The sequence below is a fragment of the Athene noctua genome, chromosome 2, assembly GCF_965140245.1.
Source record: "Athene noctua chromosome 2, bAthNoc1.hap1.1, whole genome shotgun sequence".
Lineage (NCBI taxonomy): Eukaryota > Metazoa > Chordata > Aves > Strigiformes > Strigidae > Athene > Athene noctua.
The window spans coordinates 93,048,817-93,064,891 of NC_134038.1; the positions used below are offsets into that span (position 1 = coordinate 93,048,817).

The 16,075-nt window shown below is 35.9% G+C and overlaps 1 protein-coding gene across 1 annotated transcript in view; it reads left to right on the forward strand.

Annotated features, from left to right (window-relative positions):
- Positions 1 to 16,075, forward strand: part of EXOC2 (exocyst complex component 2) — a 131,254-nt gene that overhangs the window by 58,000 nt on the left and 57,179 nt on the right. The window contains exons 12-13 of the mRNA XM_074899593.1: positions 8,424 to 8,549; positions 12,322 to 12,446. Of these exons, the coding sequence (XP_074755694.1) occupies positions 8,424 to 8,549; positions 12,322 to 12,446 (251 nt within the window). The remainder of the gene's footprint in view (positions 1 to 8,423; positions 8,550 to 12,321; positions 12,447 to 16,075) is intronic.

Sequence of the window (16,075 nt, forward strand, 5' to 3'; positions counted from 1 at the left end):
GTATGTATCTTTTATCCCAGTGTGAATCCTTCACTCTCAGTAGTACTATCACATGAATTTTTAATTTTTTTAAAAAAAAACCTCTGTGCTTGGATATTACTAGAGATTAACTGCATTTTATAGAAATACTTTGCAGTTGTAAACATGTCCTAGAACTGTAAAGTTCCATAGCATAGTACAATCTCTGATGCAGCCTGAAAGAAGAAACTGTGGCAAGTTTACAGGGCTGTAATGGTCTTGGAGTTCTTCCCTGGAATTTGTTTCAAGGGTTAGCAGAAGTCTTATGTGTTTCAAATACTGTTTTCAGTTAATCCAATTTGTGTTAATATTATTTCCAAAAACTGAAAGGTATATCAAGCTGTGTTAAAGTTAGTCAGATAATTTGACAGTGTGACTTAAAGGCTGACAACTACCAACAGCAAATTGTTCAATTGGATGTTTCCTTTGATTTTTATAGACAATTATTAATCATAAAAGATGCAGTAATCTGATCATTAGTTAACAGGTTGCATTTATTTCAATGGGTACAAGCAGGATGGGGAATTTTGTCAAGTCCTGTGTATGAAGTACTTTTATAGCAGCATTTTGGTGCATATTTCCCTTGAAGAATATCTCTGTATGTGCATTAGCATACTGTTTCCCCTCAGTCTAAACAACCCTATTGGTTTGCTGATTAGTCTTGAATTATGTAGTTTAATGTTCATTGCACACTCAGATATGACCGCTATTACCTATCATTGCCTTTAGCCCATTTCTCTCTTGCTCTCTATAGCCATAGCAGACCTTCCTCATTTGTGAGTTAAAAAAAAAAATGCAGTCAGATGATGCTCATATTATGAGAAACTGTTGGAATCCATGCCCACATGTTTTAAGGAGTGAGTGAATATGCATATATGACAGTAGATCAGAATTTCTCCTGCTCTGAAGTATGATCAGCCAGGACAGAGATCCAACAACATAGCCAGAGTCATAATGGAATCATGAGGCAGTAAGGGGATGCCCAAATCACAAAGCTCCCATGCTCGTGTCCTTACATGATGCTGTTGTCTTGCTTCTCTGATGGTCAGATTCTTCAATTAAAGGTGTAACGGTAGATATGGGACCAATGTGCAACTGGCTGGAGCTCTAGCTCTGCTGACATAGTAATGCTTATAAATATATGGATTTATTAACTTTTTATGTTTTCTATTTAATATATCTGCATTACTAATGGAATAGACAGTTGCACTTTTTTATTGGTTTTGAAACTTTTTTTTTATGGTTATAAAGTTTATTTCCTGAAGTACTGATGGGTTCCTTTTATAAATCTGATTGCATCCCATTATTGCTGCCTCCTGGAAGGACCTGAAGTAGGTAAAAAGAGTTTGCTGCTGTTAATTAGAATGTAGGTATGTTAGAGGGAGGTGCATGATACTGAATAGACAGGAAAAATAGCTTTTTTTTTTTAAGGCTGTGAATATAAAGGTTAATGTGGAAGAGCACTATGCTCACTCAGATTGGTATTTCTTAAATCTCTAGCAGGAGATAGTTAAATAGTAAACTGAATTGTGCTACTATTTTATGCCTTGTGTTTGCTGAAGTCTGAATTGCTGCTTCTGAACTTTGAACTTATCATTTGAAGAAGTCTGGGGACTTTCAAACCTGGTACCTGGATAGTAAATGGTTTCCTTCACTTAAAATTTTACATATTTGTAATTTTTAACTTTACTTGGCTATTCCCTTATAATAAGGACATAATTGTAGTTTTTCACTATGGCTTATGCTTCTCATACTTCTTGCAGTACAGGAAACATGGGAGATATCATGACGTAAAATTACATGAAAATAATGTAAATAAATTAGGTTTAGTTTGAAATTTGCCTGGGGCATTGGGCAGATAGCCAAAATGAGTTAAGCAACAGGATTCTTAACATGAGTATCAGGGAAAGAAGCTATGGAGGTTAAGACTGTTTTCTGTGTAACCAATGGTTATTTGCTTAGACTTTAATAGTGACTTAGTAGGTTTTATGAGCCTTTAAGCTAAAATGGATAGGGACTCTAATCCAGTTATCATCAAATTGACTGAAAAAGTCTTAATTTCTTACCAGGTCTTTCTGAGATATTATCTAACACTACTGCAAATAATCTGTCTGTTAATACCCTTTACAAACTAAAACTGCAAATGGGAACACTAACACAGTTTGTAGTGTGACCTTTCTGTTGCCCTTTGGGTTGCAAACTATATAATATACAACCTATTAAAGTTGGGGACAGCTCTCAAAACGGGAGTATCCTAGTTCAGTCATTGCAATTTTTATTGTAGTTTTTATTGATAGAAAAAAAATGTAATTTTTGCAGCACTCAGAGTATGATACACAACTTCATATATTGTCAAAAACTGGCACAGAAAAACCCTGTAACAGCAGCTCTATGTAGTGTGAAGGAGAGAGATGGATGCTTAGACCACATTGCTTTTTCTTCTGTGTAACACTAAGATTCTATTCACCTTGCAATGAATGATCCATCTTTGTTAGATCAGACAGGCCGGCAAGGCTTGTGTCAAAAGGGCCTTTTCAATTTGTTATCCTAGCAGCTGGTTCTCTTCCATTGACTTTGCTTACTGTACATCTGGAAGATTTCTTGCAGCTGGGAGCCATTTCATGTCTAAACCACATCCCCTGTCCATAGCAGAAATACCCTTTTGACAGCAGATGTCAAGCAAACCCCTAATGGGTTATTAAAAAAAAAAAAAAAAAAAAAAAATTAATCAGTACGTAATTTGACACTGGATTTGTTTTCTCTTTTACCACCTGTATCTGTAACTTTGTTGCTACTTAGAATTTTTAGTAGAATCTGACATGTTCATGCAGGAGGCAGGAGGTATTCTTATTTATATAATACTTTATATAAGGAATATTTAAAGTACTATAAAGACAGTAAATATCGTGATTAAAAAGCAGCACAGGTAGATTAAAATCAAAATTGAAAAGATTAGTACTACTGAAAATAACATGACACTCTTCTGTGGCCAGAATTTTACCTTGGTGTCTGCTCTAGTCTTTTAAGTCCTTATTTGGGCAATTAAATTAAAGCAGGTTGTTTTTCAAAGTTGCTGAAGATCTTAATGTCTGCTGGTGCATTTTACTAGTGCTAGTAAAATGACGTCATTTTTATTTATGTGCTGAAATTGAGGTGTTTGGCTCTTGCTTCAGTATTTTTTTGGCTTGCAGGACTGACAGTAAGGCTTGCCCCTAGGCTGTGAAATACTTAGAACACCACTAGAAATAATCAACCCAATTACCCTTTTTGTGGTGAGCTGAAAAATAGTTTCAGTATAAATAAATTCAGTATAATGAAGACTAGACTTAAGATTTAAAAGAGCATTCATTTTTAAATGTATTCCAAAAACATTTTTTCCATAAAGTACAGCAAATTTAATCTTGTACACTTATTTCTCTGCTACAAATATCACCCATTTTCTTCTTGAGAATTTAAAAATTTCAGATTCCTAATAAATGTAAGGTTAGAAAGCAAAAGTAACCAAGAAAAAGAATAAAATGCAGTCATTCATCTGTTAAGCAGGTTAATTTTTTGGTAATTTCTCCTGCTCTTCTAATTTCTTGCCTAGACAAACTGAAATTCTCAATGTGGTGTCCTTGAAAGGAATCTTATCCTGGTTGTGTCAGTGCGGGCTCCAGGCACTGTGTGTTTGGTCAACAAGCAACAGTGGGTGGTCAGGCTGTAGCACAGGACAAGGGCCCGCTGTGCACAGGAAAAAATGTTCAAAGGTGTTTAAGGGTGGTAAGGAAGTCTGCCGCCCTTCAGAGAGTCCAGAGGCTATAGATCAGCCTTCCATTGCTATTGTAGCCTGTGAGAAAAATCTCTGTAAGATACATAATGGATGAAAGAATACAGTAACTGTATTCACCTGGTTGCACATCTGTAGGGTCTTTTTTTTCATTTAATCTTGCTCATATATGTGCTGCATATGAGTAAGTCTGTGTAATGACTGATGTTTGACTTACCAGAGAAAATGGCACTGAAAAATTGCACAGGCTGAGGTTGGTCACTTGTTAAAATTTTGTCACTGCAAAATGTACTGGCAGTGTATTATCCCCTGGTCAACCAGCAGCTTTTGTAAAAATCTTTAGCTGAATGTCACATAAGTGATGCACAGGGCTGGCAGAATTGCAGAGTGGCTGAGGCAGGGTTACGGAAGGGAGGCAAGATGCGTGACTCCCACAGGAGACATCTGCCTGTCAGACTGAGGGCAGGGGGGGAAAGCAAAGTTATGAAGTGATAGTCCAAAACAATTTTTATGCTCAGTATCGAAATAGTTGTGAATTAAGTAAAGCTGCTTTTAAAGATTTAAATCATTGACTGGTTTGCAGATCATGGAAAATCTATTTTAGACAAACTTTGTTAGTTGTCTTTTTTTTTATTGAGGATGCAACGTGCTGCATACAGGTAACGTTTCAAAAAATGTGGTCAAGGTATGTACGTGAGCCATAGGTACTGTAGGCACATAAGTACCCTTTAGCAACTCTGGTACTGATAAACTTAGGGAAAACCTGCACTTAGGAGTTTATAGATTTATTGATTTCTAGAAAGTGAAAGCACAAATGAAATAAATTACCTCCAAAAGCATTGCACTTTTTGTTTTCAGATCCTTATTTTGGTGAGATCTTAACTACACTAGAACACAAGAGGTCTGAACAAAACCATGAACTTATTTGGATTTCACAGCATCTGAATGTTTTTGTTTCATTCTACATACTTTTAAAATATCTGTGCACAAAAAGTTGAAACCCAGTAAAATCTTTTTTTAAAAAAAATTAAAGCGATGTTAAGATCCTTAAAACTTTTTGTTTGATCTTCTTACGATTTTACAGTTGCAAATGTATAAGGCTTTAATTACACTTATGGTTTGTCATGACTGTTTGTAGAAGAGGAGAATGTAGTACATTTATTTTTCCTGTGTTTCCTTGGTTAAATATACACTTGGCACTGGAGTCACTGACAGATATGCTCCATGTAGATGCTGTATATTGGAAAAAAATACTTCTGTAACTTCAAAGATGCAGTTTGTTTTTTTTTTTTTTTTAATCAAGGTCTGCCAGGAATGTATTGTTTATGCTGTTTATACAACATCTTAAAATCTGTTAGCACAGTAAAAAGTTAATTTCTTGAAACTTTAGGTTGTTACTGTCATGTATTCAGGATCTAGGAATGTAGAAATAGTACAAATTGAATAACAAATGGCCAGTAAATTATTGTTATTTGGGTAGTTTATTTAGGTTTATAAAAATTGTCTACAGTCCATACTAATATTCATTGTGTTACATTATGTTGCTAAATTTAAGCTACTGGCTCCAGAGAGGAAACGAGTTGGGATGGGAAAAATTGTTTTTAAGTTAACTCTCACTTTTTTTACAAGATTTATACATTAGTATGCAGTCTTCAAGCGCTATCTTCTGGTTGGGTGAAAGCAAAATCAGCTTTGCTAATGTAGTCCAGATGCTTATTAGTCCTGAGGGTATATATGCTGTTGTAGTTCCCTGCTGCTGTGTTATACTTGCTTGTAATGCTAGACAACCAATTAAGAAATTAGTTCATGTTAAACTTTCTTTTCCTGGTACGGCTGCAAGCTGATGATGTGGTTTTTCTGGTGGAACAAGAGAGTATTCTTCACATGTTTTCTGTTACTGGTGAATATATAAACCATTTGGGCAGCGTGGGGTTAGTGTATCAGCAGCAATACAGAATTTTCAGATTTTCAGCTACCTCAGGCAAATGGTTTTAATTGAACTAATTCACATTAAGATGGTGTGGTAAGTGTGTCTGTTTTTCTTAATTCTGAGCCTTAATTGGCACTGTCATTTTTAGAAACTGTGTTTACAAGAAATACCTCATATTAACAAGGTGTTTGAAGGGTGAGAGCCTAAATTCTATGCAAAGACATCAAAGAGGGTAGTTCTGGCATATCATGTTTTTTTCTAATTGTAGTTTTCATGAAGATAGCATTGCTGCACTTCTGGGATTTGGTTTTGTTTTCTTTTGTAGTATATGTTTTAACTAGCAATGCCTCTGACAATTCCGATTTGTCCTTGGCATACTTTTTTTTTTTCCACCCAAATAAAATGCAGATGTGTAGAATCTTAGAGTCAAATTCTTACGGAATCACAAGATCCATGTGAGGCATTTCATATTTCTCCGGATCTTGTATACAATTTTCTTCTGAATAGAATCCCTAAGATATCAAATGCATGGTTTTTTTAATCTGGAGAGGAAGGAAATTTTTTTGTTGTTTACTTCATTCTGCAGGCTTGCTGGAATGTTTTTGCAGAAGTTAATGTTGTAAATTTATAACAATTAAGATACGTTTTAGAAGTCATAAGTGTTTAAATCATGGATGCAGAAGATGTGTGACCTTAAACAGATCTCAGTTACATGGACAATTACATAGTATGTGTCCATAATTAACTGTTGTACTGGCAGCATACACACCTATTTTAAAAGTGTCTGATAGCTTTAGTTTCTTTCATTGCTATTCTGTATTTTCAGTTCATTCAGACAGAAATGTCGCTAAATTATTTTTCAAACTCATGGTAGAACTTCTCTGTGGTGACAATGGATATACTTAAATCACTGTAGCAGAGTCCATACTGCTAAAAACTCATCAATTTTAAAAGTATCATAAAGATGAGTTGTTTTTAATAAGTGATGTCGGATTTAAATAGTCAACAGAATAGTACAGGCTAAAGATAGCACAGCTGGGTTCACGAAGTCAGTTAAATGTAGTGTGTCTATTATGATTGTGAACTACATAGTAGATGAATCTGTTTACTTAGATGGTTTATAATGTGAACAGTAATAAGATGAATGGAGGAACTGACAGTTAACTTGATAGTGACAATGCCTTGGTGAGGCCACGGTGAAAGGCCACAGGAAATCTCTTTAAGAGCCATTAAAGAATTATGGGAGGAAGAATTTCTTTCAAAAGGAACTAAAACCCAATACTGTCACCTATTGGAAGTTTGCGATAAGTTTCACAATAGTTAATATTGCTTTAAATCCCAGCTGTTGAAGTAAAGTGGCTAGGTATATCTTTCCTGCCATACTGGTCTGACAGCAGCATAAATTCAGAATAAATATTCTTCAAATTCTTTTTACTTTGTGTTACTCTTGAATCTGATTATTGCAATGTTGCAGCTGGTGCCCTTACTATGTGGCCTTCCTGTTATTTTAAGTGAATGTAGGTATTAATGGAAGGATCAAGCAATATAAACTCAAACACGGAGATTCTCACTATAAAATTCAGCATAAATTATCAGGAGATGTCTCATCTTGATATAAGGAAGAAATTTTTTTACAGTGAAAGCAATCAATCACTGGAGCAACGTCCCCAGGAATGTGGTAGAGTCCCCATTGCTGGAGGTTTTCGAGACTCAGCTGGACAGGGTGCTAGATAATCTCTCATAGGCTCCCTTTCCCCTGAAAGGCTGGACCAGAGGATCTTCCAAGGTCCCTTCCAACCTGGGCTGTTTTATAGTTCTATGAATTGTGATTCATTTAAGTTTAGCTGTTATAGCTCAGTTCGCCAATACTGAAGTAATTTTTGGTGGTTACCTTCAGAAATGTATCTCTATGGTGAAATGCATAAAGCAGCAATTTAGACTTTAAGAAAAATATTGGTAGTGTTACAGTACATTAGAAAATAGTCATGGTCTGCCCATTATGATGTGGTTGTTTTCCAAAATGTACATTAGATCAGATTAGATCATTGCCTAGGACTTGCTAATAGTGACCTACATATGGACAGGCACACAAAGAAAAAAAAAAAAATAACAACAGTAACTGTTTCACTGGGAACTATTTCATGTGTTTGTGGACATTTATAGTGTGGGGTGTTTTACAGACATGCACAAGCATAACAGTACCATTAGTTAATCTGCTTCATGATGAATGATTTCTTTCCACCTGAACTCTGCACAGGTCAAACAGCTAAGAAGTAGTTGAGTACTCTGGCCTTAACTGCTTCAGCTGGAGACACAAGAAACTGTTGCTGTTGAAAATTATATTTAGACATACACCAGAAAAAAGCGTGTGCCATGTCACCAATGGCATAAATACAAATTTATGCATAGCTTTCAAGCAACTAATTGTAGGGTATTCATTAAAGTGAAAACAGAGAAACATACAGACCAAAGAATGATATTTCCCACATGGTACTTGTGGTTTTGGCTTTACTACAGGAGTGGTGTTATTAAATAGCATAGATGTAGATGAACAGTCTAAATAAGCAAGATTAAGAATGTTTTTGCTAGATAACTTTTGTCTTGTATCACTTCAGAATTAAATTAGAATGCTACATGCAGCACGCAGTTTCGTTATCAGTTGGTGTGCAAAATCATTATAACCTTTTTCTTCCCCCCTCTCCCTAGGCAATGCATTGCTCCACAGCCCCTTGTTAGACCTGGACAGTGATGTGCGTCCATCACCAATTGGCCACCTCAGTCAAACTGCTTCGTTAAAAAGGGGTGGCAGCTTTCAGTCTGGCCGTGATGACGGTAGGCATATTTTATTTGGAAAAACAAAGCTACAGTTCCCTATGTCCAGCCTGTGGTGTAGTCAAAAAACCCAAACAAAAACCCACATTCTGTGTGCTTGTTTTGGTTTGTTACCAAATAAAATTCTTTCTTCTCATGTGTTACCATTGCTTACTAAAGGGGTCCTCTGTGTTTTATGCAAGCAAAGAGCACTTCATGACTGAAATCTGCTTCTTAAAATGTAGTCAAGGTAAAAATAGTCTTTTTTTTTTTTCTACAAAACCAGAATATTTTTTTTCTGGCATACATAACCACCTACTGCCTACCACCTTTTGCTGCTCTTACACTGTTTGTGTGTGTTTGCTAAGATAGCTCTCCGTACATTTGCTCCTTCTCTGACTTCACATATCCTGTCCTTGTTCTCTAATTCTGTAAACCCAGAAAGGGAAACAAAAGTGTGTGACTAAACTTGAGCAGTGCATCCACAACCAGCTGAGCCCTTGTGTGTCATGTGTCTTCAAAACCTTTGTCCAAACAACTTCATTTCAGGTGTCTTTCAATGGTGGCATCATAGGAGACAGAAACATGTTTTTCACAGGATAGGTAATTTCTTAGCGAAGTACTTTTTTGTAGAAAACCAGTTTTTATGAAGAACTTTCTGGCTTTGATCTGCTTTGATGTTACTCTTGTCCCAGTTCTGTGGACTTCCTTGAAAAACCATCTATAAATACCTGACGGGGGATTTTTTTTGAGCAAGAAGAGCAGTGAAGGGAATCTTTCAAGAACATAGAATGAAGAATAATGACAACTATACATTCTTGTGCTGCCATAGTGTATTATCACATGCAATACAATTAAATTGCATCACTGTTTGAGGTTGAATGTTTGTATTTCAGAATATAAATTACACAGATTCTTCAAAATGTACATGTATACCAAGTAATTACATTACTGTATTATTGTTATCCTTGTCTTTTCTCACCCCAAAGCATCCACCAATACACATGCGACACTTGTAGTAAGCTACATCCAAAATCCAGTTTATTTTTAACTTGTTTGAATTCTTTAGCATGTGTGTCTGCTTAAATAGTTGCATCTATGGAAGGCAGTTTCAGTTGAACCAGTTATCATTGCTTTCAGAGTCTCAGTTATGGATCCATAACCTTTTACAAACTGAAAAATTTAAGTCTCAGCAAGCTTTGCAGATACTGTATCCAGCAGTTTAAACCAAGATTCGAAGAAAAACTTGAAGGATCGAGGTGGCATAATACCTTAGGAGCCCATTCCACCAGTAAGACCTTAGAGTTAGAATGAGTTGCCTCTGAGTTCTGTTCGTTGGTACTTAAGTGTGCAGTGGGCAGGTGCACCTAGGAAGAGTTGAAAGCTCTGCCATCCTTGCTCTTCTCTGCGGGGAGTGCCAAAGCAAACCACCATTTATGGTACCTGGACAGGAGCTGCCATCCCAGACATGACATGATGTGCTCTGTTTTGATGTTGCTTTTGCATCCTTTTGTTTTTTTAGCAAACTTAAGGAATGATATCTCTGGGCTTTTTTGGTGGTTTGGTGTGGGTTTTTTTCCCAGGATGATTGGCAATGGTTGTTCATGAGATTGTTTGAACAAATTACTTTGAATTTGAAACTGCATCATTCAAATATCATTCAGCTCTTGCTTAAGGATATGTTCATGAGGATAGGTAAACAATAGCTCTAGTTTCATGTTTAGGATGTTATAGCACAGATTATAATAGAATAAATAGAATAAAAGCAAATTTCTGCTTTAATATAGATTGGCTCTTTCTCTAGCAGCAAAGTCAAAATAGCCTGAATTTATGACCAGAATGTCCTTTTGATATGATGTGCAGTAGCTTATTCTAATAAATATCTGCTGTCTGCAGGCTTGGGACTAAGCCTGAAGTATGCTTCCTGTAGGGGAAAAGAATTTCATACATGAAGTAAATCTTACCAGTATGTTTCCAGTTAGGAACAGACACCCCTGATTATGTATGACCTTGGGTTGGTGCTGGAGCTTTTGGCAAAGATGAAATGGTTTTTCAAAGGAACTGGAATCTTTTGGTTAGAACTTGGGGTTGGTTGGCATTAGAGAGTCTCTGTTGCTATAGCATTGTTGGCACAGCTTCCTGGCATAGTCACAACTTTTGTTAATAAGAGGAGTTTTTCTGCTACTGGATCTAGTCCAGTTCTCTGACAATCATAAACCAACACTAAGCAAAAGTAGTGCTCTAACATCCTGTGTCAACACTGAGTTTGCTACCTGAGCTTTGAAGTTTTTATGCCTCCTAAACAGATGCATGGCTATCAGCAGAATTGTGCTTCAGTTATGTCAGTGTCTCTCTCCAAATTTTGGGCTTCCATTGTGGTTTTTTGGATTTTCAAATACTAATCCAGAATCACTAAACTTTTTGGACATGAGAAAAAATAATATTTTGGGTAGTGCAGATGATTATTCTTCGGCTAAATAAATGAACCAATATTTGACCTGCATCTCAATGAATGAGTGCTGCTGAAGACATGCTGTTCTTCAAGGAGGTTCAAGACTGGATACCAACACAGTAAAATAGTGAGGCTCTGGTGAAGCCTACTAGTTACCTAATAAGCTATTAGGCAGCTATTTTTGCCTAACTGGATAATACCATGTTTTTACTTTTATCATTTATAAAAGAACATTTTATACATTAAAAAGCCTCACACCAACAAACATGGACCTGGTTTTGTTTTGGGTTGTGGTTTATTAGATGTTTTGTTGTTTGGGTTGTTTGTTGTTTTTTTTTTTTTTTCCAAAATCTGTGATTTCTTCTTCCAAGTGTTCTAAAGTGGACTCTAGTTCTTGAGGTGAAATGTAAGTCTGTTGTCAGTGTTGTAACAATGTCCTGTTTTGTTAAAACATCATAATCGAGAAAGTTTCAATGGAGGAAGCAGATGGTTATAGAAAAGTATTTAATAAAGTTTTCTTTATTTTCTGTGTTAATTAGTACTTTCTCTTGCCCCTGTTCATCTTTCTCTTTACCTCCCCAACAACCTCCCTTTGCCCTATTTGATAAGGAATTGAGAAAAGTTATCTTCTGCCAAAATTTAAGCTATTTTCCTGATGTGTTTTGATAGCCAGTGTACCAGGAGTAGGTTTGTGAAGTGAGAGATGCTGCAGTGTTGTATGTTATGATTGTGTTCTTCATCCAGGAATCTCATGAAATAATTACTTATACTTTATTTAGAGTTTTAACAATGTTGGAATCTTATCTGAAAAACAAGGAAGATTTTACCAACTAATTGAAAATGAGAGGTTGGCAATTTGCCCCAGGCCACAACGGAAAATTAATTTATGAGCTGGAAATAAAGCAGATCTTCTAGTTTCCATTGTTTGCCTTAATCGCTAGCCCATCCTAGCAGCCCTGTTTCATCAGCATCACCACTTCATCATTTGTTTCTAAATGTCTTGATTGCTTTTGTGTTACCTTTGAGTGGTTTGAAGACAGAAGGCTGTCTGAATGGATTGTTAGGTGGATTGCATTAGATACCCTACAAAGGGGCCTATTCTTTATATACTATTACAGTGCTAGCACATTATAAGCATATGAGAAGAAAAAGGTTGTATGTGTACCAATTGTGTACACACATATGGACTGCACTTTTCACGTAGGAATGAAAAAGTTTAAGGTTTTATATATACTGTGTAGTCACTTGTGTAATGCAAAGCAACAGCAAGCTAGTAGTACTTTTTTTTATTAATTCAATGGTTTTTAATTTTGCTTTTTCTGTTCCCTCTTCCCCTTTTAGCTTGGCGGTATAAAGCTCCTCAGCAAGTTGTATTTGTTGAAAAGCTGACAAAACTTGTTGTAAGTCAGCTGCCCAACTTCTGGAAGCTCTGGATTTCTTATGTGAATGGAAGTTTATTTAGTGAGGTATGGATTATTCTATATAAATGGTTCTTAAGAAACAAATCTCCATAATAATTATATTTGAAGAATATTTCACTGGCAGAAGTGATGACTTGTTTAAATCAGGGAGATTTATAAAAGGATACACAGACTCTTACCCATTTGAGAGATGCTACCCTGACTAGTGAGGTGTGTTGCAAACTAATTTACAGAAGTGAGATTTTTCTTTTTAAAAGAGGAAAAGCATACAGTGGAATTACTTAGAATTCTGCCAGTGGTGTATTTGTGCATGTTCCAGATGTTGGAGTCAGTATCTGTGTAGTTTCACCTCTTACTCATAGCTGGCCAGCCGCCCTTCATTGGCGACCTCAAGAAATAGCAAATTTCGTAAAGGACAAAGTAATACAGAAAATAATGTTTCCTTTGTTTGGAACAAGAGTACTCATTTCTTGAGCTTTAAGTATTTGGAATTGAGGATATGCTCAGGACCAGAACTGCAAAATGGCCAAGGCCCAGAGTGGTATACACAGACATACTATAGGGAGTCTAGTCTGGAAGTGCAGTCAGTTGCAATCACCTGTGCTTCTAGACCTCTTGCTCAGATGATCTGTTTTTTGCGAATTATGTAAATATGATCTTGATAATCCAAGAAGCAGGGGGAAGAAAAAGTAATGATTCATGACATGTGACATTTTTATATGCACATTATTAACAGATTTTGAAAGGATACATTTAATAATTAATTTGAAATGGGTAGTATACAGTTTACCATCATAATTGTTACCAGATAAATAAAATAGCTGGGGGGGTTGTGTTAAAATTCTGTGACTAAATTTTAGAAATAACAGAGTGTTCACTTCTGGTTCTCAAGCCATGTTGTTTCTTTTCCAGAAGTAGAACTGTAGTGATGGCATATTCCTAAGGAACAAGTCTGACAGACACATGATTGAAGTGTAGGGAAAGGCAGTGCTCTGTTCCTTCAACGGATTATAAAGCCTCATCTGCATAGCTATCAGTGGAAAGTCCTGCTGACTGCAGTTTGGACTCACTCATTGTGGGTCCTAAAAAAACTCTGAGGACAAGGTCTGTAAAGAGATGTAGAGATAATTGGGATGATACAGAGCAGGTGGAAAATAAGCAAGCTTTTGGACATGCAAATTATTCAGATTACCTTCTATATCAAACCTAAAAGTTTGTGCATCTAAAACTTCTCTGTTTAACTGATGCTCTATCATTTCATTTGCTGAGATTGTTTTTATCCTGCTCTGCTTACAGTGCCCTGCTCTGCTTAAATCCTTATGTCTTCACAGCTACAGTATTCCATTAAAAAGTTATCCTTAAAGCAGATCTGCAGCCATAGATACCTGCTATTCTTTGCAGCTTTAGTAGAAAATAAAACAAAAACCTTGGAAAAAGGAAGTTTGTAAGCTTGTCATTTTCCTTTTCTCTAAGAAGAATTAATTTCTCAAGTGGTCATTCTATTTATTGCCCCTGTCTAAATCAATATAATGTTTTCATATGATGATACTAATAGGTACTATAGCCCTTTCTTTTTATGTTGAACACAATATACAGGCATTATAGCTACAGTGAAATAGATTCTATTTGTGATCTTCATTTTACATAATAAAATCAAAATAAAGATATGACATTTACTCATAACGTTCAGTGAAGGAAGTAGAATCAAGAATAAATCTTACTACTGTTGACTTTCACAAAAATAATTTCATGAGGGAAATTACAATATATTTGACAACAGTATCACTGGAAAGTAGACTTCACAAATTCACCTGTTAAGTTACTGTGATTGTTTTTTCTGAGTACAATGAAAAAGAAAGCAATTTCTAGAGAAACTGAGACTTCAACTGTAAACAAGGTTGAGAAATTCTGCTCATGAAAATGACTGCAAGTGGAAAATGCAGTGAACTTATGTCATGTCTGAACAAAACGTTGTTTCCATGTATTTTTTTAGAAAACAAAACAAAACAGGAGGAGGAGGTAGTTTTCCTGTTATAGTACATCTACTCTTCTGTTGGGCCAGATTCTGAGCTCTGTGAGAAGTTAATCCCCATACATTTGATTTCTCCTGCTCCTTTGGGAGCTTTATGGAAGCCTCCCAAATTCTTGGGGAGAGGAGGAATAGTGCCCTCATTTCCTTTTGTGTGTTCTGCATGCCACAATCAAGTGAGGACAAGTGGGAGGAGGGGGTGGTATAAACTAGAAGACTACTTCTAGAGCACCTGAGAATATTTGTTGCCACATCACATTCAAGACTTTATATGTTTATATTTTTTTCTGTCGGAGACCATACAGAATTTAATTGTCCATGAAGAAATTTCTTTTACCATGTTGCTTGCTATTCATTCTCATTCAGGAAGCAAGGTGATTGCTACAGTTTTTTAAGAGTAGTCCTGTGAAAATGGTGTAGAGGGTCATGTCAATTTGCTATTCAAGTCTTCAGGACATTTTAAAAATGTGGAAGGAAAATCCCCACATATGAATTTCAAGCTGTATTTTCTCTTGTTCAGGTTGTAGATTTTGAGGGGGTTTTGGAGGATTGTTCTTCTTAGTTCTGAAAGGTTAGCTATATGCCTTAAAATATTGTCAGTTAAAGATTTACGTGGTATTTTTAACAGTTTGAAAAGTTGAGTTCTTTGAATCACTCTAGGTGAAGTCGCATATGTGAGTAGTAACCGTTGGTCTTACCACAAGATAGTTTTGGTCTGTCTGTGCAGGAAAGGTTGAAGATTGGTCTTCAGCAAAACCACTAAGAAAAAAAAAAAAAAGAAAGAAAGATATCAAAGATCTGTGAAATTTTTTTGTTGTTCTTTAATCCAGCTGTCAAACAGTGTGAATTTTACATTGCTACCTGAGGTTTAAAAGAATACAGCTTATCTTCTTTTTAAGGCATTAGAAGAAAGAAGTGAGCATTATATGCAGCAGTAACTCAAGTGTTGTTCTCCTTGTCTGAAACTTTATAATTCAGACTTTTAAAGTACAAGAGTTTTATAGCTATGTACTTTCCAAAACTGTTAACCAGTTCTATTTTTCTCCAATTTTTGCTCACTTCAAATTATTTATTTTACCTTAAAAATCTGAAATGCTAAAGAGGGAATTTGAAAAATACAGCATTTCAAATTAGTGATTTGAAAGTAAACTGATTCTTTGAGAACACTCTTGTCACGCTATTGCACTTACTGTCCAGTAGATGTTGCTGTACATACATAAAATAGGAGATTTTCTAACTATAAAATTCTACATCAGCACTTAACTCAGTATCTGAACTAACTTTTTCAGTACTGCACTATGTTCTCAGCAGACTCCACGGAAAGCTAGAACTACAAACAGGAAGACTATTAGTCAAACCATGTTTTTCTTCAACTGTAACTGTCTCATGCAAAGTGTACTCACATTCCTTGGTTTTCAAAGTGAACTGTACATGAAGGTGCTGATTATTTTGCAGAGTCTCTTTTACAGTTAGTTGAATTATTTAAAGAACATCATCAACACAATGCTGTTCCTAAAAATAAGCAAAAATCTCCCAACCCTCCCCCTCACATGTTACAATTCCAAATTGCTTTCATTTCAGGAAGTGTCTCCCACTTCACATTGATGTCCTTCTCTGGGCAGCTTCCATGCTAAGAAAATAGAGT